Raw genomic sequence first — 27,554 nt, forward strand, 5'->3', positions numbered from 1 at the left:
CAGCAAACTCAATGCCCAAAGGATAGATGAGCTAATTTCTCACTTGACTATTTTACCCATTAGCCATAAAGACACAGGGCTCAGGACTGTAAGCATTTCCAGGGAGGGTCTATAGAAAGAAGAGATCTGTAAGCAAAATTCATCAGCTTTCAAACCTTGAAAGAAACCTGGAAATGCAAAATCAATGAATGTTTAAGTAAATGGTAGAAAACGTAACATTATGTCAAACTCATTAACTGTTAAATTTAATATTTGTAACGAAATTCACTGCATTTTGCAGTGTGTAGAACAAATGTTCTCACCGCAAGAATTCTCAAAAATGAACAATGGTTGTTAAAAAATTGTCAATGGTAAAGGAGTTATTCTCAGTCATAAAATTTTAAGAGCAATTTTTAAATTCTTATTTTACTTCCAAAACAATAACATTTAATGTGTGATGAGGTGCATTTTAGAATATAGAGATTTCAAAACAAGAATGCTTAGGGTTAAGGAAAGCCTAAAAGTGGCTCGGGTCACTCATGGGCCAAACCAGGGTTTACAAAGAGAAGCTCTTGAAAGACAAGAGCTTTCACTGAGTAGCATCACCCAAGAAAAGTAAACCCTTCAGATCTATTTTTGTTTTACTCTATCTTGATAACATCCTTGCAATGTCAGTAAGGAGCAACTAGTTTTTTCTTAGGGTAATTACCAAAATGAAACAGATTTGGGGGTAAAAAACAGTGGCAAGCAGCATTGCCCACCTACGGAGAACCCTGTGGATGAAAGGGAGTGGCTGTGGCTTTTAAGAAGACAGAAGGCACTCCTTTAATTTTACAGTGGAAAGAAATCTCCTAATACTGTTAAAAGAAAGGGAGAGAAACAGGGTAGCAAAGGCGTACAGACTGAGCAAAAATGGGCCAAAAAAAAAGAAACCCGAAACGGTTTACAAACCACAGAGCAAAGCAGAGAGCTGCAGAGTGACTCAGCAGCTGTGCGTCTGGTGGAAACAGCAGCCTGCTGCAAAGCCCCGCAGCCGTCAGCTGATGAACACGGGCAGTAAATACAGTCGTGAGGGGCCCCGCCAGTTCCACGGTGGCAGTGGTTTGAGGCCACTTTCTCTAGAAGCCAGGAGTGGTGCAGAAGATCCCGCGTGCATGGCCTGGACCCTCTGCAAGGCAGCAGGTGTGTCCTGAATGGAAGTCTCTGCCCCGAGGCTCAGTGAGGCTCAGGCATCACTTACTGGAGGGGCAGAAAAGCATGGTGGTAGGGAGCACCAACTTTGGAGTTGCCACTGCCTCAGTTGAATCCTGCCTCTGCCCTTTGTGGGACCTTTGGCAACTCTCCCAGCTCTCTCTGCCTCAGTATCCTCATCTGTAAAGTGGGCATGATGGTAACAGTACTATCTTGCAAGATCATGGTAAGGATGAACTCAGTACATGAATGGTCTTGTCATCATTTCTTTGGGCTGAAAATCAGAGTTTAAGGAAAGATAACACTCCTCTCCTATAGCCAGGAAATGCCCAAAGAAAGAGAAATACTGTTCAATTGGCCTTTTGAACCATGAAGAAACTTGAAAAGGTGCTATTCTTGGGCTGACTGATATCCTCTGAAGGCTTACTGTGTGCCATGCACCATTCTAAATGCTTTACATGTGTTGATTTATTTAATCCCCACAGGAATCACGTGATTAGCCCACTGGAGAAGTGAGGAAATTGGAGGTTAGAGAGGTAGACTGACGTATTTTTCTCAGCGCCGGCAAGGGTTGAAATCCAGACCCTAGGCTGCCATGCTTAATCACTGCGCAAACTTGCTTTCAGGCCTGGTTTATGCACACCTCTGTAGCCTCCCCAGGTCCTTTCCATGTTGTCGCCTCCCTGGGGGGCTCCCACTGGAAGACTGCACACTCCCACCTCCTAACAAATGCCAAAACATTCCTAACCTGGTCTGTCGTTCTGCAAGAGGCAGGATGCATTATCATGTGCACCACTGAAGAGTGTTCAGTTAGCATCAAGGGAGCCTCTGAACATAACCCAACAAAGCTCTCTCATTAGAGGAACCATGTTAGATTCTCAGCTGCTCTGATGGCACGTAAAGGAGCTGTGTTGCTTATGACCGATCCATGATACCAGAATGCAGGGACACACTGTTCTCAGCAGGAGAAGTGATGTCCAAAGTGCACATCAAATGAATATTTGGGATAGAGATGCTGGGATGATGACATCATCTTGTGCATTCATACTATATGATGCAATCTTTCCACTTAAAATGAGGAAAAGGAATTTGTATTGTATGAAAAGCAAAGACAGCAATTTGTAAGTGATGAAGGATTTATTTATCAGAGAATAGAAAAATAGAATCAAACAGGAAGAAGCATTCTAATTAATACAAAGAAAAACGACATTCTGGTTTCAGGGGAACAATTCACACGAGCACAACAGACACAAACCTAAGGACAGATGGAGAGAAAGTCGAATTCATCATAAACTAAATGAAATAAACCTTTATCTTAAAGTCACTTGGCTGCAAATCAAAGGTAGGATGTTGCCATTTTCTCCAGGCCCATTAAAAAGAGTCTTAATGGTATGAAGCGCAGTCCTGTTTCCCCAGGCCTGTGATGAGTTTCCAGTCTCCCTGCTCTGAGCTCAGGTCCCTCTATCTACAAAGGGCATCCCCAGGCTGCTGGGCCCAGGGCAGGTGCGGTGTTCCCTTGTGAGAATTGGCACTCTGCTTAGGAGCAAGTGACTCTGGCCCTGTTCTACAAACAAGCCAAGCAGTACCTTTGGGCTGTGACAATGTGGTCATGGACATATATATTTCATTTGGCCAATGTGTTAGTGCAAAGGCCAGTTTAGTCTTCTTTGGTGCAGCTTGACTCTTTCCTCCTCTTCCTTCCCGACCTCAGATTCATCGCCTGCACCTAAGCAGTTATTACCCTGAAAGGAAATCCTTGCTTTCTATTCTCACAGTCTGCATTTTGTAAGACCTCCTCTTCCCTTCATACTTAGTCAGCGGCAGAGTAGGGCAAGAAAACAAAAGCAGACTTTGTAGACAGAGTTAGGTTACAAATCTGACCTCCCTTATCATTGGCTGTGTGACACAGGAAAAGTTACTTAACTTCTCTGGACTTCTAATTCCTCTCCTGTAGGATGGAGATAGTAACCTCCCAGGGCTGCCATGAGGCACAGAAGGGACCACAGACATTCTATCGGGGGCATGCGGGGTGGGAGCTGTTTGATTGTTATTTCACATGATTGTATTAACATTCCCAGAGTGTTTCAGCTTCCGTCATTTTCTTTTTTCTAATCTATCCTAACATTGCTGCCAGATCAGTCTTCCTGAAGCATGACTGATAATAATCATCTCAAAACATAGTGATTATTTGTATTTGAATGGTTATATGGCAGAGATGCAAACGAAAAGCTGAGTAGAAGGCTGAGAAGAGACCACAGCCTCAGGAGCCTGGGCTACTAGATGAAAGCCAGCATGAGCAAAAAGGGCCGGTGGCTCTGTGTTTGGAACAATGTTGTAACTCCCTGTGTCCATCTCTCCAGCGACCGAAAGCTCCCTGAGCTAAAGGACTATATCTCGTTATCCTTGCCTTTCATGTATGCAACAAATAATTATTGAGCACCTAGTCTAGGCCCCAGGCTAACTAGTTTTCTTTAGATTTTCAGCTGTAAAAAAATTTCATTGAATTCATTAACATTAACCAAAATTTAACATCAAAAATACAGATGCTCAAAAATGATAACGTTTCATGTTTTCAATGTGTAGATTCTCTTGTGGGGATGTATACTGATTAAATCTGAATTATTCCATTTCCAACCTTATTTTGGCCTCAACATTTAGGAAATATAATTCCATCTTTGCTCGCAATATACCTGTAACATCTTGGCATTTGAATTTGCAGTTGGGAATATGCAGCATAGGCTACGAATTTCTGAAGTTGGTGCCAGCACAGCTGGTTCTGATCTGAATACAAACAAATAAAACTATGTAGTTGGCACTGAAACACTAGGACAGGTGACAAACCTTGGCAATGCACTGGTTACAAATGGGCTAATTAAGAATCTGCTCTTTCTTGTAGCATTGAAGTTCAGAAACAGATCATTGAAGATGAGCCTGAATTTGAAGTCTTGTGGTTGTATTAAGGCTCTCTTTTAAAAAATACTAGTTATTTTATCTGCTTGTATAATGGGTTGAATTGTGTTCCCTCAATTCCCTATGTTGAAATCTTAACCCGCAGTATCTGAGAATGTAACCTTTTTATGGAGATAAGATCCTAAATAAGGTAATCAAGTTACAGTAAGGTTACAGGGTGGGTATTCCAATCTGACCGACATCCTTATGCAAAAGAGACATTTGGACACAGCGACTGATACACACAGAGAGATGATGATGAGAAGAGACACGAGGAGATGATGGCTATCTGTAAGACAGGGAGAGTCCCCAGGACAGATCCCTCCCTCACAGCCCTCAGAAGGAATGAAACCTACTATTGGGACACTCTGATTTCAGACTTCCAGCCTCCAGAACTGTGAGACAATAAATTGTTGTTGTTTAAGCCACCTAATCCATGGTGCTTTGTTACAGCAGCCCTAAAAAACTATTACAGCTTGGATTAGGTTATAATGTTCTTTGCTGAAGCTGAAATCCTAATTTATAACCCGACCCATTTTTCCATTAAGGCAAATAATTCAGTGAGACCTAAAACTAAAATTTGTTCAGTCGAAGGAATTTCTCACCAATACCAATTTACTTTTCAAAATAGCCACTGCCAAAAAGGTAACTTCGTAAGAAGAAAATCATCAGCAGTTTCTCACCTGGATTTGCAAGGCGGCTACTTGTTGGTCCAAGAATCTGATAAGGATCTACAACAAAAAGAAACAAAGTCAAATCCTAGACATAGTTGTGACATAGTATGATGTGACTTCAGACGTAATGCCTGACTCAATTGTGTTTTCAGATTTCAGAGCTGAAAATGTCCCCCAACTCCAAATCAACTGCCTCCAACTCTTCTATGAGAGAAGATGTCACACAGCATCTCAGATGTCTTGCTAGGGGACTCCTAGTTGGTGGCAGGGCTTGGATTCCATCCCAGGATCCCGACATGTAGCTCAGGGCTCACACCAACCAATGACATAAAGAGGGCAAACATGTGCCAAGCCCCATCAATCCAGGGCTGTGCAGGCTGTGTTGTTCGGGCATGGAAAGTAAAATTAAAAAAAAATAATGGATCACAAAGCAGCAGCCTGTGTGCAAGTAGAATGTTTTTTTCTATATTTATTGCATAGTTGGGGATGTGTTTTAGCACCATCTCAAGTCACCTCGCGTGAGTAGGCTGGTGTCTTGGGCCCTATCTTATGTATAGAGCAGTCAAAAAGAGGCAAAAAATCATGTTAACTTCCATTAAAAAGTGATACATTTTAGAAACGTGTTGCTGAGCCTGAATCTTCTCTAATGCTTATTCAGATGGCCCCTGAAACATACCTAACTGAGGACGCTGGTCTTCAGTTTTGGGCACTGTGGAAGGAGATGGTTGAGCAGCTGAAAATCCGGAAATACAAAAGGCAATTAGCTATAACAGATTTGGTCATGAGTCTTTGATGTTGTTGTAAAATCATTCTATCAGTTAATTTAGTTATTAACATAATAGTCTAAATCAGAAGCATCTTATGGTAAGGAAAAATTTTCCTTTCTAATGAAACCAAATGTAAAAACATTGTAACAAAAAAAGAGGACATTTCCAATTATTTAAAAAATGGATACCTCCCAGTTTTTCCAAAAGTTAAAACAAAAGAGAATTTGGGATGGCTTACCAAATAGATTACAATAAATCATAGTCTAAGATAAACACATAAAGGGAAACCATCAGTCAAATAAAGTAAAGCCAGGGATACTTTTAAGCATGGCCAAGATTCAGGAAATCACCAATTATTTAATGTGTACTCAAATATCCCATGAAACATGCATTTCTGAATGTTGAAATACACTACATCATTGCTTTATTTTTGTTATGAAATTTGTGATGACCCAAATAGAGAAAGAATCACTGCAGTTAAAGATCAATTGTACTCTGTTGTCAATGGAACAAACCCACCACGTGTTGCAAAATCACAGATTAGCCACAGAAATTACTATATACTCCATCAACAGTCATCAACTGCCTGTGACATGAAACTCAGGGCCATGGGAGCCAACACTGTACCTTTCGACTGGGGCGTGGGGTGGCCGTGACCGGTCCAGGCTGATCTCCTGGGAGGCTCATATGGTAAATCTGTAAAGACAAATAAATTGACTAAAAGATCAATCGTGTAATTTTTATAAGAGATGTTTTGGTTTCTTATTTGATTTTGCATTTATTAGAATAAATTGTGTGCTAAAAAAATCTGGTAATCCAAAGACTATCCCACTAGATTTGAGTTTAATTTCCAAATCAAAATTTCATATATTATAGCGGTCTAAAATTCTCACCCGTTTATCTGAAAACTCTCATTGACAGATTCTCCCAGAGCTTGGTGACTCTTCTAATTTCCTACAATCATAAGTCAAGACCCTAATAAAAGTTTCTTACAATCTAGTTCACCCTCCTTCCACTGGGACTGATCTACATCTGTCTCTTTATTATCTTCATGAGTCATTCAAAATACAGTCTACAATTTGGATGAACCAGCCCATTTTTGTTTGAGGTCTGCCCCTAAAACAATCAAATGACATTCAGCTTCTTTTTCTTCTTGCATCTCCTAGGAAATGCCTTATCTTTTTATTTGCCAGTTGCCTCTCTTAGCCAACTCTCATTTTCCCTTTATAACCTCATCAATTTATATTAAATCAGTCTTATCTGATCTAGTGATTTTCGTAGGCAAATGTCTCCCATTTCTAATGTTCTAAATAAATTTAGAATTTCTCTAAAATGAACTGCATGAAATGAATTACAGGACTGAAATAGTATTGCTCCCACAGCACATTGATGATGACCTTCTGAGCTTAAGTACATGCCAAACATTTCTTTGTATTTATAAAGTAGTATCACTTGTCCTATAAACCTTCATTTACTTTTCATATGCAAATTTAGTAACTATACTTCTGCATCCTCAGTGTGAGTCCTATTAATGATTATCAAAGCTCTACGTCATTTCAGGTTTGTTTCACAAATATATTCCAGAAATCTTATTATACATACTTTTGCTAAGAGAGCATATCTCAGGCTATTTCTACATGCAATCTTATTACATAACTGTTTCAAAATTATGTCTTCTTGGATTGCTGGGTCTCAGTTCAATGTCATGTGTCATTCTGGGTCAAGTGAAGGCCATGGCCAAATATCTCGGCAGGTTCTTTGCTGCCAGACACCAGGAGATGGGTACAAAATTTCACTTGGAGGATAGGACAACGCCATTGTTTTTAAGCTTCTCTTTAAACAAATATTTTAATTTTGTTTAAAACCAGCAATTTGATGGGTCAGTCTTCAAAGAGCTTGACTGTGTTGCAGAAGATGTGTCTCTTCCTATTTTCATATCCCAATGAGAATAGAAATGATAGGCAGTGTGAAATTCAACACAGAATCTCCTTAATGCATTTGGTCTGTTTGGCTGCAAGCGTCTTTGCTACTAGTGTGGTCTATGAAATCCTACCCTTCAGAGCTTTGGAGAATTAGATAATTTTTCTTTTTAAACTGCTATTACTCACTCCTCTCTCTCAGCTGGCATTTTTGCATTTTTGGACCTAAATCTTTTCCCACCCAGCTCCTCAGATTTTCACATTTCTGGTGTTGGGGTTACACATAGGAATTAAATCTGCAGCCCCTAACAATTTACAACTGAATTTCAACTTAAGTCTCTGAGAACACTCGGCACATGGGTTCTCAGTCAGTTGCATTTTGTCAAAAAAAAAAAAAAAAAAAAAAAAAAAGGATAGCCAGAGTTTCAATTTGCGAATTGTCTCAGAAAGAAAAATCTACTTGTGAGGCAGTCCTAGACACATCTAGCCTAATTTAGGAGCAGAAAGGCACATTAACTAAGGCCTTCTATTTACCAAATGAAAAAAAGCAAGATAATACAGAAATATGTTCTAGATCTCTGTTTCTCAAAGGGTGGTCTGTGGACCAGCAACATCAATAATACCTGGGAACTTGTTAGAAATGCAGAATCTTACCCCAGACCTACTGCATCACAATCAGCATTTTTTTTTTTTTTTTTTTTTTGAGACGGAGTCTCATTCTGTCACCCAGGCCAGAGTGCAGTGGCGCAATCTCAGCTCACTGCAGCCTCTGCCTCCCGGGCTCACGCCATTCTCCTGCCTCAGCCTCTTGAGTAGCTGGGACTACAGGCACCCGCCACCACGCCGGGCTAATTTCTTTTTGTATTTTTAGTAGAGACGGGGTCTCACCATGTTAGCCAGGATGGTCTCGATCTCCCGACCTCGTGATCCACCCGCCTCGGCCTCCTAAAGTGCTGGGATTAGAGGCGTGAGCCACTGCACCTGGCCTCAGAATCAGCATTTCTGGGTGACTCTGGTGTGCTGAAGTCTGAGAAAGCCTGCTCTAGACCACTGCTCTTTTCAGGAACTCTGTTTTCCTGCAGATGGTTTCAGTAATGCTATCTAGAGTGTGCAAAGACAAACTAAAAAATGGTTGAAAGAGTTCTAGATGGATTGCTTTTACCCATGGAATAAGTATGCTAATGGAACTGATAGAAGACATCAGTAGGTTAGTCAGATACTACCTTAAACAGAAAATTATTGCTCATGAAATGTGACTGGGAAAAAAAATAAATGCCTAACTACTACTCCCAAAATATTTTGAAACTCTTTATTCACAAAATCCTTCTTAGGGTGTATAACCATATCCCATCCTCCCTTGAAAATAAGTCAAAACTTAACACCAAACAGAGTTTACTTTTCAGCCAAGTATTTGAGACACTTATATGAACAATGATTAACGTGTTCATAAACATATTGCCATGGAAGATATGCGGGCTTTTGTTTTCTCCCACGACATTCTGGTTCAATGCTTCCTTATCAGCTACCGATTATATGCTGTGGGCCCTGAGTACCCCGTGGGATACGACATTGGGAAACATTCAACTCAGGCTCCCTGAGATAAGGGACAGCCAGGGGTGACTGCTGTGTCAGCGACACCATCTCAAAGCCTTAGTAGTTCTGCTCTTGACTGCTTGAAAAATCACTCCTCCATGTATCTCTGCTAAGTGTCCTTTATTGATAATAGAGCATTGGACTTCCAATAAGAATACACTTTACATTTAATTTTTGCTGATCATTTCAACACCCTCTCCATTTCTCTTTAACTTTGATCTTCAAGGTCATGAACTCATACGCTTGGCAGAAGTGCCCATGTAAGGGAAGGTTGCTTTCTGGCACTGGTTCTGCTGTTTTATCTGTAAGAGACTGTGTTTGAAAACTGAGCTTTATAAAAGTCATTGCATAGGCAGCTTGGGTGAACATAGATGTACATTACATTACAACAGTATAAAAAACGGCATGAAGCTACAAATAGGGAGTTCGGCTAGTGCTGACCCCTATACACGAGCAACTGTGTTGATTTCCTGGAAGCTGGGATCAGCTTCTCATTCTGAATGAGACTCCTCCTCCACCACACCCTTTTGAAGACATCAATCAATTAATACAACGTTCTGGCTACCCTTTCCTGGAGGGCTAAGTTCAGCCAAGTTTTACATTCTCCCTTCATCAAACTCACTGAGGAGGAACCTCTAGCTCTTGCCACCCCCCGCCTACCCGCTTTATTTTTTAAAGGGCAAGAATGTGGATCATGGAAGAGCTCATCCTCATTCTGCAGGATCCACACCATATCTGCAAAGCAACTCTGGAGGCTCCCTGGCTGGGCTGGAAAAAGATGAGATTTGTCTGCTCTTGAAATTAGATGCTAATGGGGAACACAAATTAGGAAGACCAAGAGCTGCTGCTGAGAACCAATCTATAAATGTCTGTGAAATGAAAAAAAAAAAAAGTTTGAGTCAACCTTAACATAATTAAGTCGCCCTCTATTTTCCTCCAGATCTTCTTAAAATTCTATATCAAAGGCATGGAGATTTGGAAACATTTTGCATTCCCTTCTTGCCTAGGTTTGCAGATCCCTGTGGTTATATAACAACTAAGGGGAAGCAAAGAATGCAGTGTTAGCCATTTGCTAAGATACAGGCTTTACATAACACCTAACTGAGAGGTGCTATGCAGTAGTTGCATTGTCTCACTATGCCTAGCTGTGCTGAAAAGCACCAGGCTGTGAGCTCCAATGCAGGAATGATTTAAGATTCCAAGAAAGCCCTGAAGAGCAGCAGCTTCAAAGTGGAAGCGAAGGCTGCATTTGCAGGCTTAACTCTCTAATCTCTTTTGATAACACCCTAGAGGCATATCATAATATATGGGTTGTCATGGGGATGGAAGAGGAAAGGATGGGGTTGCAGAACATCATCCTTGGGGTAGAACTGAGCTTTTGCATGACCTGCTCCTGAGAGGACAGGCAGGGTGGCGCACTGTGTAGTTAACAGGGGCTTGCAAAATTCTGTGGATCTGTTTTTGCCACTTTTTTCCCCTGAGACCTCAAAGGGCTATGGCTCCAAAAGAAGTGGATTCAGCAAAATAGAAGGGTGTTTGCAGAGGAGGTACAGAAAGGGATTCTGGTCACAGTAACTGCAACAATGTAAGAAACACGTGAAACATCATAAAATAATAATCATAATAAACAACAGAGTGTAACATGATATGCCTATGGGTTGATACTTATGAGTGAGTAGAGAAGACTGTCTCAATGTTAATTCAACAAAGGGGTCGTGAAAGACAGTAAATCTTGAATCAGGAAAATGTGGGAAAACACTAGGTATGGGCATGCAAGGAAAAGGGATGAGGTTTGGGCAAATGGCGGGTGGTGGTGGTGGCAGGGCATGTCCACATGTGGTCCCCTGTGAGGTCAGTGAACAGCCTTGGCCAATTGTGCAGGGAGACTGACCTGACACAGCAGCGGTGAGACTGACCTGACAGGGAAGCAGTCAGGGGGCTTTGGAATAAATGATTCATTTGGGAAGGTGGGCCATGAATAGAATAAAAGGTAGATTTGGGGCTGGGCATGGTGGCTCACGTCTGTAATCCCAGCACTTTGGGAGGCAGAGGCGGTTGGATCACGAGGTCAAGAGATCAAGACCATCCTGGCCAACACGGTGAAACCCCGACTCTACTAAAAATACAAAAATTAGCTGGGTCTGGTGGCGTGTGCCTGTAGTCTCAGCTACTTGGGAGGATGAGGCAGAAGAACTGCTTGAACCCAGGAGGCAGAGGCTGCGGTGAGCCGAGATTGTGCCACTGCACTACAGCCTGGTGACAGAGTGAGACTCCGTCAAAAAAAAAAAAAAAAAAAAAAAAAAGAAAAAGAAAAGAAAAGAAAAAAAAAAGAAGGGAAGGGAAGGGAGATTGGGGCAGTAACCCAGGGATGGGTGACTCACAGCGGGAAGCGAAGGAGGGAAGGGTTGTGAGGAAGAGCTGGGAAGGAGGATGCAGCAGGACAACACACACGTGGAGAAGGAGTCTCTGCAGAAAGGGCGTGGAATGCCGTCTAATTTAACCAGTAAACCCTGAACACCACTGTCTCCTCTATCAGGGACTCTATAATGAAATGGCCACCGTGCAGAGAAGAGACAGATTCTGGTCTAAGTAGAGTTGCTACCTAGGAGCCTGGCTTGCTTCATGGTCAGCACAATAACGCTGACCAGCGTTCGGTTCCCTCAGAAGTGGGATTAGACAAAGGGTGTGGAAATGAAGATCACGGCACAGCAAACAAAGAGTGGAGAAGACAGGGATTTGGGGTCTGTATCCCTAAGGACCTTGAAAGAAACAGTCAACAATCACCTTTCTGAAAGTAGTCAGGTACCCACTGACCACAGGGATATCGTCAGATTCCCAGTGACCTCCCTCTGGGACTCGCGCAGCTCTGAAAGTTAAGTGAGGCAAAAGCTTTTCCCTCTCAGCCATCACAACGTTCATTCTCCAGTTGCAGGTTCACAGCTTTTATCTCCACAGGACCAGTCCTTTAAGGTTGATCGCTTAGCAATGGATGACCCAAGGTGTATAACCAGTTCTTATATCCAAGGTCAAGCCCCTGAATAGAGCCTACAGTAAACAGTCCTCTGGCTTGTTCAGTCTGCTTTAAATTCTTTATAGGTCAGATACCAATATTTGTATTGGTTCTCATAATCACAGTAGGCAGTGGTCAAAACAGGTTATTTCAGGTACAAACTGAGTTTTGAAAACATACTTGACTAGTAGTGGAGCTGTGGAAGTGTGCTGTCTCCCAGATCACGTTCAAATCATGGGCCCATGGAAGAGCACCATCAGAGCGGCATGGGAGGTGTCTAAGTTTGCCACCCTTGCCTTCCCTGGGCTGGGCAGAGAGGGAGTCCTAACCAACATCCTCACAGCCACCCTCTTCTCCATCCACCTGGATGGGTCATACCTTCCAAATCCACCATGTCCTAAAATGTGAAAACAAAGCAGCTCCAGGACCCACTGTCTTAACCAGGTAGCATCAGTCAGCTGGCTTGCCTGATGGACAGGTTGTGCTCATGGATTTGGCCAGTGTTGTGATCTTTTAACACAGTTTGTTACACTAGCTCACAACCCCTGGCTTTGCAACTCAGTCAGAGGCACCTATGAGATGTCTTAACATAAACAAACAAAAACAAAATTAAAAAGTAAAAAAAATTTTAAAACCCCAGCCAAATGTTTTGGAAATAGTTTTTATTTTTTTACGTATATATGGAAATATTTTTTAAATGCTCACAGAATTACAAAATCTGTAGAGCGTGAGTCAACCGTGAATTTCTATTTTCCACTTGCAATACACGGGGTGGATTTCTTTAGGACCAGTCTGGTAGACTCTAGGCACTGGGGCCTGCCCATGTTTCGATGGCCTGTGAAATCTGTTACATGACAGAGGTGACTTACTACCTCTTAGCTAAGCCTTTCTATCATACTTCCCAGGAGCGAGACAGCAAACTTTTTCTCTGACATTAGAGAAGAGAAAATTGCCAGCCTGAAGTCACTAGGCAGTAACCAGGGCAGTGTCAGGATTTGAACAGCCTGAGAAGCTTCCTCATTCATTCTCTTTAGCTCCCTGGGCCCCCAGTCTTTCTCATTAGAAAGGAAGAGTAGTTGCCAAGCCTAGATCTTGAACCAGTTCAGACTGAGACTTGCGTATTTCGGTTATGTGATAGAGGTGAAAGAGAAATCGCCTGAGTTTCATATGAATTCTGGAAGCATGTAGGAAGACAGATAAACCATCCCACCACCCCGAACATGATGTCATCAACCGTGAGGCTGGTACAATGATATCTAGCGTATGGGGCTGCTCTAAGTCCCAGGGAGGGGGCAAATGCTTAGGGCAAGCTATACCCTTCTGTGAAATGCCCTCTCCCCCCGCTCATTATTCACCTGGTAAACATCTAATTCCCCTTTGCCATGTGGCCATTCCTCTGGAAAGCATCTTTACGCCTTTCTTGGGGCATTGAGTTCCTCCCCGATCCTGCTCCTACAGCCTGTATTGCTAGAAGTGGTGCCTCTACCGTAGGACCTATCACATTAGGGGAAACATTTATGTGTACGTATCTGTCTCTCTGGCTCTAGGTCACTCTACGGAAACATCTAGAACTGGAGGCAAAACATTTCAGCTTGTTCACCGTCATACCACCCGTGGCTGGCCCAGAGGAGGCACTCAGCAAATGAACAAGCCAAGCTGAATGAAGAAGTGAACGTTCTGAAGACAGGAAGCTTACTGAAGCCTGGTTCGTCTTTATATTCCCAGAGTCTAACATCACGCTTGGCACTAATGGGCACTTGATAGATGTTTATTTTTGCATGAATGGCATGTAAATTAATTACCTAATCAAATCATCTGGAAGACAGGTAGTAAGATTCAGATGTAAATACTACTGATGATTGCATGCTTCTGCTCTGCAAGACTGGCTTCTTGTGACATACTGAGAATCGGTCACTGTGAATCTGGGGAGTGTCCTTGTTTTGTGCTCTTCCCCCGAGGAGGGATGGATCCTTCCGTTAGTTCAAAAGTGGGCCTATTCCTAACTGCCAGGCATCCAGGATGCCTTCTTTGCCCATCTGTCTTTCTGAAGAGCTAGTTAAAGGGCTAATCTGCTCTTAATTCCTTTAGTGTGGTCTTCGAATGAAATGGTTTGAGTGGGTTTAGTCTCCAGATAAACAGAGGCAGAATAAGACTGTCTGGGACTGGCTTCAGCTCCGGGATCAGCTCTCTTTGTATCGCGTGACTTATGGCATGGATCTCAGCAGGACATCTGGGATGTCTCTCAATGAAGAGATCACACAGGGGTGTTTTCGTACCTGGCCTAGTTGTAATTCTTTGCGTAGCTTCAGGATATACTGAAGTATTTGGGAAAATAAAAGCTGCACCCCCTGCAGACAAAAGGAAAGACAAACATGTGAAGGTCTTTTGTTGTGGTTGTCGATCTCAACATCAGCGCCAAATCTACTTTTCCCTGTGATAACAAAGGGAAGAGACCTCCTCAAACCTGCCTTAACAGAGCTCCAGAGAAATGGACAGGTGCACGTGTCAGATTCTCAAGGAGCCTTGGTGCACTCCTGTGCCCCATTTGCTATAAAGCGTTGTGTGTTTTGATTTTATAGCTTCTTGATGAAGCCCTATCTGTGTCCCCCTCAATCCCACTTCCCACTGGGCAATCTCATTTTATTAAAAAACTATATGGTGCATGTTTTATTTTTCAATAAAAACCCATAATATATTTGTATATATTGTATAAAAACCCATAATATATTTTACATAGCTCTTGGGAAGTAGGACCAAGCAATTATAAGTATTTAGCCAAAGAGTATACGGATTTTATTAATGATTAATCCACATCTCTAGTCAAATGCGTTTTCCCTTTCTCTCTTTTGACAAAACTCATGTGGTTAGCTGAGAAAATTCCCTTTTCAGAGTTCAGTCCATTTGGAATTTGTTGTCCTGTTCATTGGTTGCTTCTGTGTTTAACAATAGCAAAATTAATAAATTTGGAGCTTTTTTTTGAAACTTTCACTCTATGGTTAAAGAATTCCTAAATAAATGTGAAAATATCAGAAAATGCGCATAGCTCAAAGGTGTTTCCTAAGAAGGGGAAGTAACTTCCTCTAAGTTATCTATTATTTCTGGCCACAAGGTCATGAATAGGCTGATGTGTGCAACCAAAATTATTGAAAAAGTGTAGTACCAACTCGAAGCCGGCTTTTTAAAACTCCAGATTAAAAAGACAATGTTTTGAATAAGAAATTGCTCATTTACCATGATAACGAGCAATTTCACTGTAATACTCAAACCGGGACTCACTCACATTTGATATTTTAAAATAAAATGGCAAATATTGGGAAAATGGCTGTATTTCTATGTGAGGGCTGACCCTGAGTTAACTGGCTGACTTGCAAGGCTTCCTGGCACTTCCTGTCTCCATCACTAGCCCGGGTGATTGTAGAGGGTCCCTGCAGCTAACAGAGTGGGGTGAGCAGCCGGTGGCCATGCTTCTGGAACTGTCTCCATCAGAAAGGAGAAGATGGATGTGAACCAGGAACACATTCATCCACAGAAAACCCAGCCTCTGCTGTGATTGGGAGGCGAGGGAGGAAGGCGAGGGAGGAAGGTTAGCCAGGATGAGGCATGGTGTTAAACCCTACTTAGGCTCAGGCAAAATAAATACATAAATAAGTCAAATGTACAGTCAATGGTTAGAGATAGAAAACAGGCATTTGGTTAGTGACTAATTTCATATTCTCCAAAATCATAGCAGAGGTTCCCTCCGAACAAAACTCTCACAATGTTACAGAAATTCCCTCCTGCCTTTTGCAAACACACAGTCTGTAGGAAAACAAATGAAATAGCCTAAAAGTTTATTGGAAAGGAAAAAGAAAATTCCAACTTATCCTAGCAAATATTTCTTTAAGAATAAAAATGGAAAAAATTAAAGGAGGCTGCTAAGGGCCCTTTTATATCGAACATGCTTTTAGTGTCTACAGAGTCAGCACAGCGAATATATTGGTACTAACAGAAGAAGATTGTAATCTGGCAAATGTGAGCTAAAGTTATGGCTAAAGGCAAATTCTGCACATCTCCTGGTTAAAAAAAAGGAACCCTTTGATAATCAAACTGGGGTGCGTGGGAAGCGCTCAGAAAACCAAAGGGCATCACCTTCCTTTAGGCTGTGGTACCTCCTAAGTATTGGAAAGCATCCTGAATCATCTACCTGTATTCTGTCTTCCTGGCACGCGCTGACCGGTTTCCCATGGAAGCATGCAACCTGTATGTAAGACCCTATGCTCTTGCTGGGAGGCAGGGGCGGGGCCAGCATTACCTGTGTTTCTAGCATGCATTAACCGTGGAGAGTTTTGTAAGGCTTTATCAACATCATCTGAAGTCAAATGTGGAAGAGGAGCTACAAAACAAAACAAAAAGTGACATCAAAATGAAAAAAAAAAAGAGAGAATTACCTTTCTTACAAAAAAAAAAAAAAGAAAAGAAAAAAGAAAAAGAAAGAAAGAAAGAAAGAAAACCATTCCCCCACTCCCACCCTAACATCATGGGCAGCTTATAACTATTTCCATCAATCTGCTACTTGTTAGCATGTTAAAACCTACATGGGGGCCCGTCTTTAATTCAGGGAAGAAGTGGTTGGGATGCCAGGCAAAGCAATGGAGGAGAATTTATTCCACCTCACTGTCACACTACTTCCTTCTCATCATGCTGGACGCTGTAGAAATTAAAGCATGCAGCAAACATTCTGGATTCATGCCAACATGCCATCCCTTTCTGTCAGGTTAAGCCCAATCACATGATACAAAGTGAAAACTTCCCTTGTTCTGTGTTCAAGTTAGAATATAAAGTGGGGCTTCGTGTAGCTTTAGGGAGAATAATCCCCCTAATTCCTACTGAAGAGGAGCCTTTCCTTAATGGTTCTATTTCAATTTGGGGTATCATGGAGACTAACTAATGTGTGACCAGTTAATGCTTCCTTTCCCTTTGACATTCTATCTTCTTGGTCGCAGGACCCTGGAGGAGGCAGCTGAGTGTGGAAGTGAATTTTGGCTTCTCCTGAGAGAGCTGACTACTTTTCACCAGGCAATGTGGCCAGGGTGTTGTTCCCCTAAGTCATCGCATACCAAGCGTGTGGTTCCCTCAGATCCCCAACGGGAACTGGACGAGGGCAGGAGGATGCTGTCGACACACCTGTTTGAACCCTCTGAAGCTCAGGTCATAAGAACCATAGCCACAGCCATCTATCCTTGGAGGAAGGGGGCAGCTTACTCTCTCTGAGGTAGTGGAGATGTGAGAGAAGGATGTCGGCGTTGTAGCTGGGGGTGAGCCTCTGGAAGTCGTCCTTGGTCATCTTGCACAGTTCCTTCCCATCGATGTTCTGGAATAACAAGATGTTGACGTCTGGAAGGCCATATTCTTTCACCGCCCACTCCAGCCACTGCCGCACATGGTCTGTACTCCATAGCGTAGGATCTGAAAGGGGTGGGAACAAATTCAGTCAATTCCTGAAGCCAGGTATCTGTGTCTTGGGGCAGATCCCCATCCACATGGGATTTCTGACCAGCTGCCTTCCACAAGCACAGCCTCCAACCAACCTCCCTGGCTACCCAGGAGAACATCTTGGGGGAGAGACAAAAGCTGCCTCACATCCATAGATCATTGTTTTTAAAGTGAATTGTTCTGGAATCTTGGGATTATTCACATCACATGCCCTCTTTTTTGCTCAGACAATCTAAAGTTTCCTGTAGGCATGAGATTTTAAAAATTTCTTTTTTTCTCATTTATGTCCAATGTTATTTATTCATTTGAAAATGAGTAAGAATAAGAGGAAACTTCCTTTCCTTAGAAAACTACTGGTATATTTATATGGAAATAAGAGTAAGCAACACATATCAGGAAGGTGCTAATTACAGATCATAACAACAAGAAAAATAATAACAACAGTATTTATGCAAAATACTGAAAAACACTGACCACAGAATTGGAAATGAAATATAGATACACCAAGACTTTAGCCCCTCCTATGAGCCAGCATTCGTCTCAGAGAGCTGTCTGTTCCAGACTTTTCCTGCAGGCTGTTTGGTTTTGCAATTAACCAGCACCTGCAGGAGTGGGGTTGCTGAGTGGTTTTTGCATTCCACAGCTGGCCATGGCAAGCACAAATACCCCACAGGATGCAGGCCACGTCGTCACACTCCACTGCCACCTATGGGACAGGGAGGGCAGGGCCCCGGGGAGAAGGAGCAGGTGATCTCCAACAGAAATGCCAGCCAGGATGTCCCGTGGTAAATACCCTCAGTGGCAGGATCTTCAGAGAGTGGTAAACAGGGCAGTTGCTCCCTTGGGCCCCAAGCCTTGAAAGACACCTGCGCAGAAAGCTGGAGCCCTGAGTTCTAATCCCACCATTTCTCCACTTTCTGGACCTTGCTGTGGGCAGCTATTTCTCCTTTCCGTGTCTGTCCCACCTGAAAACGAAGGGCACTGATCTCAGTTCCCTGGACAAGTCCTTGGGGGTCAGGCATGCCAGGATGTTCCAATCCTCTTGAATGAAAGTCAGGTGTGGGAGTCACATTTGAGCTAATACTTTCAGATCCTTGTTTGTCTGGTCCCACTAATATTGTAGGCTACTCAAGAATGAAGCATGTAGTATGCTGCTGAAATACATTTTTAGGTTTACAGAGGTAAGCCATAGTAATAGTGAGAAACAGCCAGCCAGTCATACATCCAGAGTTCTCTTCCTCTCCCTCCTTTCCTCTTCCTTCCCTCCCTTCTCCCTCCCTTTCTTTCCTTCAGCTACAAAGATGAAAGAAATTATTGCAGGTCCAGTAGAATCTACCCTTCCCACTCCATTCTCCTGCAGCAAACACCTATCCTGAAATTAGTAGCTAGTGGTTAGAAGTAACCACTATCCTGAAGTTAGTACATGTATCACTCCTATACATATTTTAATATGTTTACCATTTAAACTACACATATTTTGTGTTTTTAAAGTTAACATAAACGGTATCTGATTTGCTATTGTCACTCAATGTTATAATTTCAAGATGTAGCCAAGTTAATACACAAAGATATACTCGATCATTAAGCAGCTCTTAGGCCTCCCCCACGTGAATAGTCCCAATTTATTTAGTGAATGTCCCCTGTCCATCTCCCCGCATACGTGTGAATGAGTCCACATTGGCCCACGGCCTGGGGTCCTTGTTAGAATTACCTGGGGAGACTGAAAAACTAGTGACGCCTGGTCTCCCCAGGGAGACTCTGTTTCCATTAGGCTGGAGGGCAGTTGGGCGTCACAGTTGATAAGAGCTCCCCCAGGTGATTCCAATGAGCAGCCAAGATTCAGATCATCTTCCCTGGACCTCACTACTCCAAGTGTGGTCCTCCAACCGGGCAGCATTAGCATCACCTGGGAGGTAATTAGAAATGCTAACGCTCAGGCCCCGCCCAGACCTGCTGAACCAGAATCTACGTTTTCACATGAAACTTGGGGACACGCTGGCCTTGGCTGAGTACCTAGATACGGGATTCTGAGTTATAGGGCACATGCATCTTCAACTTGACCAGCTAGCATTGGATGTCTACCAACATTTAAACACCCACATTTTCAAATCAGTGTTTAAATGAAAAATCAGTGTGCAGGCTGGGCACGGTGGTTCACACCTGTAATCCTAGTACTTTGGGAGGTCGAGGCAGGTGGATCACTAGGTCAGGAGATCAAGACCATCCTGGCTAATACGGTGAAACCCCATCTCTACTAAAAATACAAAAAAATTAGCCGGGCGTGATGGCAGGCACTTGTAGTCCCAGCTACTCAGGAGGCTGAGGCAGGAGAATGGCGAGAACCTGGGAGGCGGAGCTTGCAGTGAGCTGAGATCAGGCCACTGCACTCCAGCCTGGGCGACAAAGCAAGAGTCTGTCTCAAAACAACAACAACAACAACAAATCATCAGTGCGCAGAACCTGAAGACTAAAGGAACTCTGTTTTGCTACAGAGAGAATATCAACAAAAACTCCAACGGCAGCAATGACAGAAAAGTGTACATATTTCTTTGTCATTCAAACACTTGGAAACATGTTGTTAGTCTGTGAAAACTGAATGTAGATATGGAAGGTTAATGTCATTCAGTTCATTGAAGTTCAGATGACTCTTTGTCATGGGGTGAGAATTTGGCTTTCAGAGATAAAATGTTTCATGACATGTCAGAATTCCTCTTTCTACAAAAGTGGATCATACTGAGGTCTTAGGGCAAGTTCTCTTTATCTTTGGTTCTGTGCAGAGGATGGTTTGCTCAGCCCTCACAGACAGAAGACCCCCCCATCCTACCCATGTCATTCCCTATAAGTTCCATCCTCTGATCCTAGTCAAACCCACCTTTTTGGTTTTGTTTGTTTGTTTGTTTTGTTTTTTTTGCTTTGCTTTTAACAAAATGGGAGGACTATTTTTTTTTTTTAATGTAACAACTGTATTTCCTAGAAATAAGTTAATTCTGGGAATAGATTTTTTTCTCTTAATGGTGGAACCGGATATTCTCAAAATGATACATACACATATTGTCTGAAAGCCACTAGGTTCATGTTAAACTGGTGAAAGGAGAAGTTTAATCTCTCTATTATCCCTTGGTGTGCCCCTTAATTGGTTTCATTCATCAAGCCAAGGGTTACCATGGCCCACTCAGTTTTCCTTTAAGGGAATCAGGTGCAAGACCCCACAGACCAAGTCCTCAACCTGTATTGTTCTTATCTCTACAAGTCTCACTTTGAGTTGGTAAAAGGTTGCTCTGGAGTTCTGGAGTTCTGCCAGTATGAGTATAAATCACTACAACCTTTTTGATGAACAACACAACAATATGGTACAACAATACAACACAACAATACAATCAAACGTCTTTAAATATGTGCAGATTCCCTGACTTAAACATTCCATTTCTAGAAATTTATCCTAAGGAAATAATAGAGGATGTGCGCAATTATTTATTGTCAAGGACGTTCTTTGTAGTGTTGTTTATAATAGCAAAACCTTGGAAACACCCTAAATGTCCAGCGAAAGAGAACTAGTTTTGTAATGCATTTAGGAATGTTCCCGTGATATTTAGAGACTAAAAATTACACTGTTGAAATATATTTATTGATATGATAAAATGTTCAAAGTAGATTACATTTTAAAGTTTCAAAATATTATTACGATACCATTGTATTTTGCAAAGATAAATAAATATCTGCGGAGAAAGAAATTCAGAGGGAGATACAGCAAAATGTCAACTGTTGTCTCTGAGGGAACGGAGATGGGGAATTTTAGATTTTTCATTTTCACTAAACTATATTTTCTCGTTTTCCTGTAATAAATATGGAATACTTGGGTTAAAAATTATTTATAAAAAAAAATATTCTCTATTTTTCAAAACCAAAACATGGTTTTACAAAGGGCTTACATATATATATAGTGTATATTATATATACTTAATGTATATTATATATACACTATATATATACCACCTATATATATGTGAAAGTACTTTTTATAAAATACTTTATAAAAAAAGTATAAAAATAAAAGTAAAAAAGTAAAAAAGCAAAAGTTAAAAAAAAATGAAACTATACAAAGCATTTTATAAAAAGTATAAAAAACTAATAAAATACTTTACAAAAATATTTTTATAAAATCATAAAATATATAATATATATAAAATATATACTTACATATATACTATATATACTACCTATATATTATATATGTGAAAGTATTTTTATAAAATTTCTTTCAAGAGTATAGTTTGTTTCTTTTGTATTTTGTTAATATACATTGCTTCATCCAAAGAGCAAATTACATGAAGTCAGAACACTCCCATATCCTTTTAGCATTTGCTCTCCACACCTCTGCCCTATAAATTTCTAAGCAAACAATGGTAAAAACAAAACATGGCCACTTGGTAGAAGGAACGAGGGCATTCCTTTTCTCCTGTGCACTCGCACCACTGTCCTGGACCCACTCTGGAGGTGTTGCAATAGAGGACAGTTTGCAGGAGAAAAGCCCAGATTCCCCAGCATGAAGCACACAGTCCTTTGTTCCATGGGTCCCAATGTCTTCATGGGTGTCATTCCCAACCATTCCCCCTCCACCCTACATTTCCTGAGCCAATGCCTCCATGCCTGCGTCACATGCCACCCACAGCATGAAGGACTAGCACCTTCTTGTGCCCTCACCTACACTCACCACCTCCTTTGGGCATATGTCCTAGATGCTGTCACAGAGGAAACACTTAACAAATCTCTGGGCAGCGAAGTGATTACAAGACTGAAGACCTAGTCTCTGCCCACACTGAACTCCACCTCCACTCCTTTGGCCAGGCAATGATGCTGCAGCTATAGATGATGGTTTTTAGAGTTCAGGTCAGTGCGCTGGGTCCAGGCTGTCATGTTTTGGCCCTAACCTTTTAACTCCATGGAGAGCCCCAGTAGTCTCTCTAGTCTCCTCCACAGTCCATGGTATCTCAGCAAAGCTTTATGGCTTCTGTCACGCCAGGAATCAAAGAAAGGGGCTCACGAGTTCCTATGAGATTCAGCAGGCCTGTCTTCCTTCTTTCTTGACCCCAACCACACATGTGTAGGAGGAAGGGGAGGGGACTACAGCATAAGCCCCAGTCAAGGCATCACCTTTGCCTACGTTTAGGTGCGACCTTCTGTCCTGGGTAGGAATACCTCTTGCCTCCAGGTAGCAGCGTGTTTGGAACCTGTCATTTAATTTTACAACTGGACCTCATTTTTCTCTTCTATAAAACAATGTGAAAAATTTCAGGAGCTGAGAAATGACTCAAATAGGATAAGAACTAAGATAGATTTAATTCAAGTAAAAGTTATTAAGTATTGTGCCTACAGCCCTATGCACCAGTACTATGTGTCCAAGACCAAGAGAGACACTAAGGATCCACTGAGAGAGGCAGCTATGACCACAACCACAAAGCAGAACTAAGACTCCATGATCAGGCCGGGTGTGGTGGCTCACACCTGTAATCCCAGCACTTTGGGAGGCCCAGGTGGGTGGATCACCTGAGGTCAGGAGTTTGAGAACAGCCTGACCAACATGGAGAAATCCCATCTCTTCTAAAAATACAAAATTAGCCAGGCGTGGTGGCGCATGCCTGTAATCCCAGCTACTCAGGAGGCTGAGGCTGGAGAACTGCTTGAATCCGGGAGGCAGAGGTTGCAATGAGCCGAGATTGCGCCATTGCACTCCAGCAGCCTGGGCAAGAAAAGCAAAACCCTGTCCGCCCCCCAACCAAAAAAAAAAAAAAAAAAAAAGAATCCATGATCCAAGCAGGAAGTGGAAGTGCAGAGAGGTAGCACCAACCAGGAAAAACGAGAAAGGCTTACCAGGAGAGTGAGCTTGGATTAACAACGAGGATTTTGACAGAAGTAGAGAGAAGCTCTTTTGTTTAGGGGAACGACTTAGCTCAGCCTTATCCTACATGGGCATGAAATATCTGACATGTACAAGAAAAACAGAGAAATTTGGTGTGGCTGCAGTGGAGGATTTCAGAGAGAGCACAGCAGCATATGAGGATGGGGATGAAAGCTGGGCTCAGATCAATAAGGCCCTTGAGTATCTTGCTAACAAGCCTGGATTTTCATTTCTAGAGATTTCAGAGTAATTGAAAATTTCTGAGAAATTTTTAAAAATCTTAACATCAATCACAGAAAACTTGGTGATGAAAATAAAAGACATTATTGGGAATCCAAATACCCACATTTGGATTCTTATTCAACCATTCAGTAGATGTAAACGTCAACCTCTCTGGAATTTGTTTTATAGTTTTCTGTGGGTAATTAAATGAAATGTTAAGGGAATAGAAAAGTAAATGAGATAATGGATGTGAAAGCACTTTGCCAACAACAACATATTGCAAAAAAAGAATGCATCCACACACTTGATTTTGCATTGCAAACTCCGCTAAAATGGAATAAGAACAAAATCTATTATCGCAGAGGCAGCCTCTTCCTTAAGACACAAAAGTCCAATTTATCATTTTATTTTAAGAAACTTTTGGAGGCGCTTCTGTCAGATGAATCACAAGCCATTGAAGATAAGCTGTTCATTTTCAGCCTTCCATTCCAATTGTTTTGAAAACATCTGTGTCTTCATTCTACATTTCATGGACACCAAAATGGTAAACTATCATGGCACAGGCTAAACAGGAGAAGCCATTACTCTCTGAAGCCTCTTATTTGTATCTTAAGTTACATGGTTATTATGCAATCTACTTCAGTAAATTGGAATTTAAAACATAAATAAAAGTAAACCATTACACACAGAGTTTCAGAGTTGTACTGTTAATGTGCTCTGTATGTGGAATGGGAGTGGGGGTATAAGCAGTGGGAGGCAGGGAGGAAGGCTGACATTTTTAAAAAATATTTCCATGAAACAGGACTCTGACCTAGTAGAGTTCCACTGTTGCCAGGAAAATATTGAGTAGATATTTAAATCTGGCAAAGGGGCACTGCATTGCCAAAGACATACTGTGCCTTTGTGAAACAAAATGCCTCACACAGGCAAACATCCTATTTCAGAGGCCCCTCTAGAGAAATGAATAAAAGTAAGATTAAATAAAAGCCAAACTGGCGATAATGAAAGTCCTGAATGTTATTTTTCTTAAATAATATCAATGAAAAATACTGGCTTCCCAAAAGAAAAAAATTATTCTTGGTTATGAAAAAACATCAAAACATAAAAACTAAAATGTACCTCTAAGCCATATCACAAGCCTAGTGAGGTGTTTGTTTTTAAATCCAGGCCCTGGGCAAGTCAGCCAATCTGCTGTCCAAGACACTCATAAGCCTGCAAAAATAAGATTTAACATCTTGCATCCTCAGGAGGACAGAAGTTACATTTACAAAGCAGGCCCAATAGAGAGAACTGGCTTAAACTTGAGCAATGATTCATTCCATCACAAATGGAAATTTGATCTCAAATAAAGAGCCTACCTCAAGGCTGTTTCTGAGCCTTTTAAATTTAAATTTCTAACTTACATATAGAGTTCATTTATTGTTTTGGTGTTGATTTCTAATTTTATTGCACATTGGCCAGTGAATAGAGTCTATATGAAATTAACTTTTTATTTTATTTTATTTTTTTTGAGATGGAGTCTCGCTCTGTCACCCAGGCTAGAGTATAGTGGCATGATCTGGGCTCACTGCAACCTCTGCCTCCCAGGTTCAAGTGATTCTCCTGCCTCAGCCTCCCGAGTAGCTGGAATTACAGGCACCCACCACCATCCCCGGCTAACTTTTGTATTTTTAATAGAGATAGGGTTTCACCATGTTGTCCAGGCTGATCTCAAACTCCTGACCTCAGGTGATCCACCCATCTCGGCCTCCCAAAGTGCTGGGATTACAGGCATGAGCCGCCATGCCCAGCTGAAAATAACTTTAAAAAGTTCCGGTTTGTTACTCTTCTGGCGGCCTAGGGCATGGTCAATTTTTACAAATGTTCCTTGATTGCTTAAGAAATGCATATTCTCTAATTTGGCAGTACAGAGTTCTAGAAAAAAACCCTTGGTAAAGTATATTTAATTTTAATGTCACTGATCTATCAATTACTGAGAAACGCAAATTAAAATCTCTCACTAAGTGGATTTGACTATTCCTTTTTGCAGTTCATTACATATTTCAAGGCTATGTTATTAGGTACATATAAGTTTATCATTATTATATATTTTTCATGAATTTAACCTTTTTTCATTATGTAATGACCCTCAATTATATCCAGTCATGCTTTCTGCCTGAAAGTATATTTTGTCTGCTTTCTATTTCTATTTTTGTCAGCTTTTTTAAAATTTGATTTTGACTAGCATATCTTATTCTGTCAGCTCTCAATCTTTGTTTGTGCAAGATGTTCTTGCAAACAACCCATAACTGATTTTGGAATATTTTTTAGTCTAGTCTAGCACTCTCTGTCTTTAATGACAAATTTGGTATATCTACACTTATTATTACTGATCTACCTGATTTTTACCATCTTACTTTGTGTTTTAGGTTAAACTTTCTTTGTCCATTCTTTATTTCTCCTTTGCAAATGTCTAATCAGATTGATCTACTTCACTTCATTCACCAGTTTTCTTTGTTTGTATTGGTTTGGCTCTTTGACATTCTAGTTCTCTTGTTAATCTTCAAACAAAATCTAAGTTTAATCATCGAATTTATACTTTTCCTAAATAATCCAAGTAATTTAGAAAGCTTATACCTGAATCATCCATCTCTGATTTTACATGACAATGTTCGCTCATATTTTTACCCCACTGAATTTTCTACTCCCCACTTAGGAGGCTGTGGTTGTCATTTTACAGCCATTTCTTTCTAGATCTACCCTCACCTTAATCAATTTCATTGCTCTGATTTCCTTCCTGTATCTCACTCCCTTCTTCTAGGATCCATCCTTAAAATTAAATCTTTTGTTATTTTCTGAAGTGAGGTTCAATTAGCAACAAACTCTCTTTTTGACTCCTTTTATGTTCTTCCTTAATATTTAAAAAATCTATTTATTTTATACTCTTTATCCAATACTTTAATTATTTAACCTTCTTGAGGGTTTAATCATGTTCATTGTTTCTTTTAAATCTTGGTCGGGAGAGATTCTTTCTTCAGCTGTTTTTTTGTAACTTGCGGGTGGCAGAGTCATCTTTAGCAGGTCTCTATCTGCAGGAATCTGTACAGCATAGGTTGAAGATGTGTCTCTCCATGAAGATTTCGTATTTACTTCTGCCAGGTTTCCCAGATGATCACTAGCCCATGACCATTTTTCTGTATTAATTTCTCAGCCTGAGAGTTCCTGGCACACACTGGTGTGTGTATGGGGTGGGGACTCGGGTAATGACAGGCTCAGTTCTGATTCTCTGCTTTGTGCAAGCCCAAGATTTCATTCCTTGCCCCTAGTTGACCTTTAAAACCCAAATCTCTGCATTATAACAACATAGGACAACCAGGTGTCAACATAAGAATGTGCTGCTCTGCTCTATTCTCACTTTTTTCCTTATTTTAGTCCCTAAGGAGTTCACTGACTTTCTTCCCAGCTCAGCTGTGCATTTAAAAGGATATTAAACTCTATGCAGCAATTCCAGGTGTTTTGCAAAAGGAATGTTTTTCAGGTCCTTTTATAGTAACCTCTCTATTTTACTAGAACCAAGAGCCCTCTCTGCATACTTTTTACCTATTTACTTTGAATAGTTTTCATTTTTTTTTTTTTTGAGACGGAGTTTTGTTCTGTAGCCCGGGCTGGAGTGCAGTGGCCGGATCTCAGCTCACTGCAAGCTCCGCCTCCCGGGTTCCCGCCATTCTCCTGCCTCAGCCTCCGGAGTAGCTGGGACTACAGGCGCCCGCCACCTCACCCGGCTAGTTTTTTGTATTTTTAGTAGAGACGGGGTTTCACCGTGTTAGCCAGGATGGTCTCGATCTCCTGACCTCTTGATCCACCCGTCTCGGCCTCCCAAAGTGCTGGGATTACAGGCTTGAG

At 41.5% G+C, this 27,554-nt stretch overlaps 1 protein-coding gene across 5 annotated transcripts in view; it reads right to left on the reverse strand.

Annotated features, from left to right (window-relative positions):
* The window catches only part of ERG (ETS transcription factor ERG), a 281,750-nt gene that overhangs the window by 4,565 nt on the left and 249,631 nt on the right, over positions 1–27,554 (reverse strand). For 2 of the 5 annotated variants that reach the window (XM_003895481.5, XM_003895479.5), the window contains 6 exons: positions 17,324–17,527; positions 16,374–16,454; positions 14,359–14,430; positions 6,188–6,256; positions 5,470–5,526; positions 4,803–4,850 (listed from right to left, as the gene is read on the reverse strand). In XM_003895481.5, coding sequence (XP_003895530.1) covers positions 4,803–4,850; positions 5,470–5,526; positions 6,188–6,256; positions 14,359–14,430; positions 16,374–16,454; positions 17,324–17,527 — 531 coding nt within the window. The remainder of the gene's footprint in view (positions 1–4,802; positions 4,851–5,469; positions 5,527–6,187; positions 6,257–14,358; positions 14,431–16,373; positions 16,455–17,323; positions 17,528–27,554) is intronic. The other 3 variants (XM_003895482.5, XM_021935507.2, XM_009202252.4) reach the window with 2 other exon arrangements.

The sequence above is a fragment of the Papio anubis genome, chromosome 4, assembly GCF_008728515.1.
Source record: "Papio anubis isolate 15944 chromosome 4, Panubis1.0, whole genome shotgun sequence".
In the NCBI taxonomy this organism is placed as follows: Eukaryota; Metazoa; Chordata; class Mammalia; order Primates; family Cercopithecidae; genus Papio; species Papio anubis.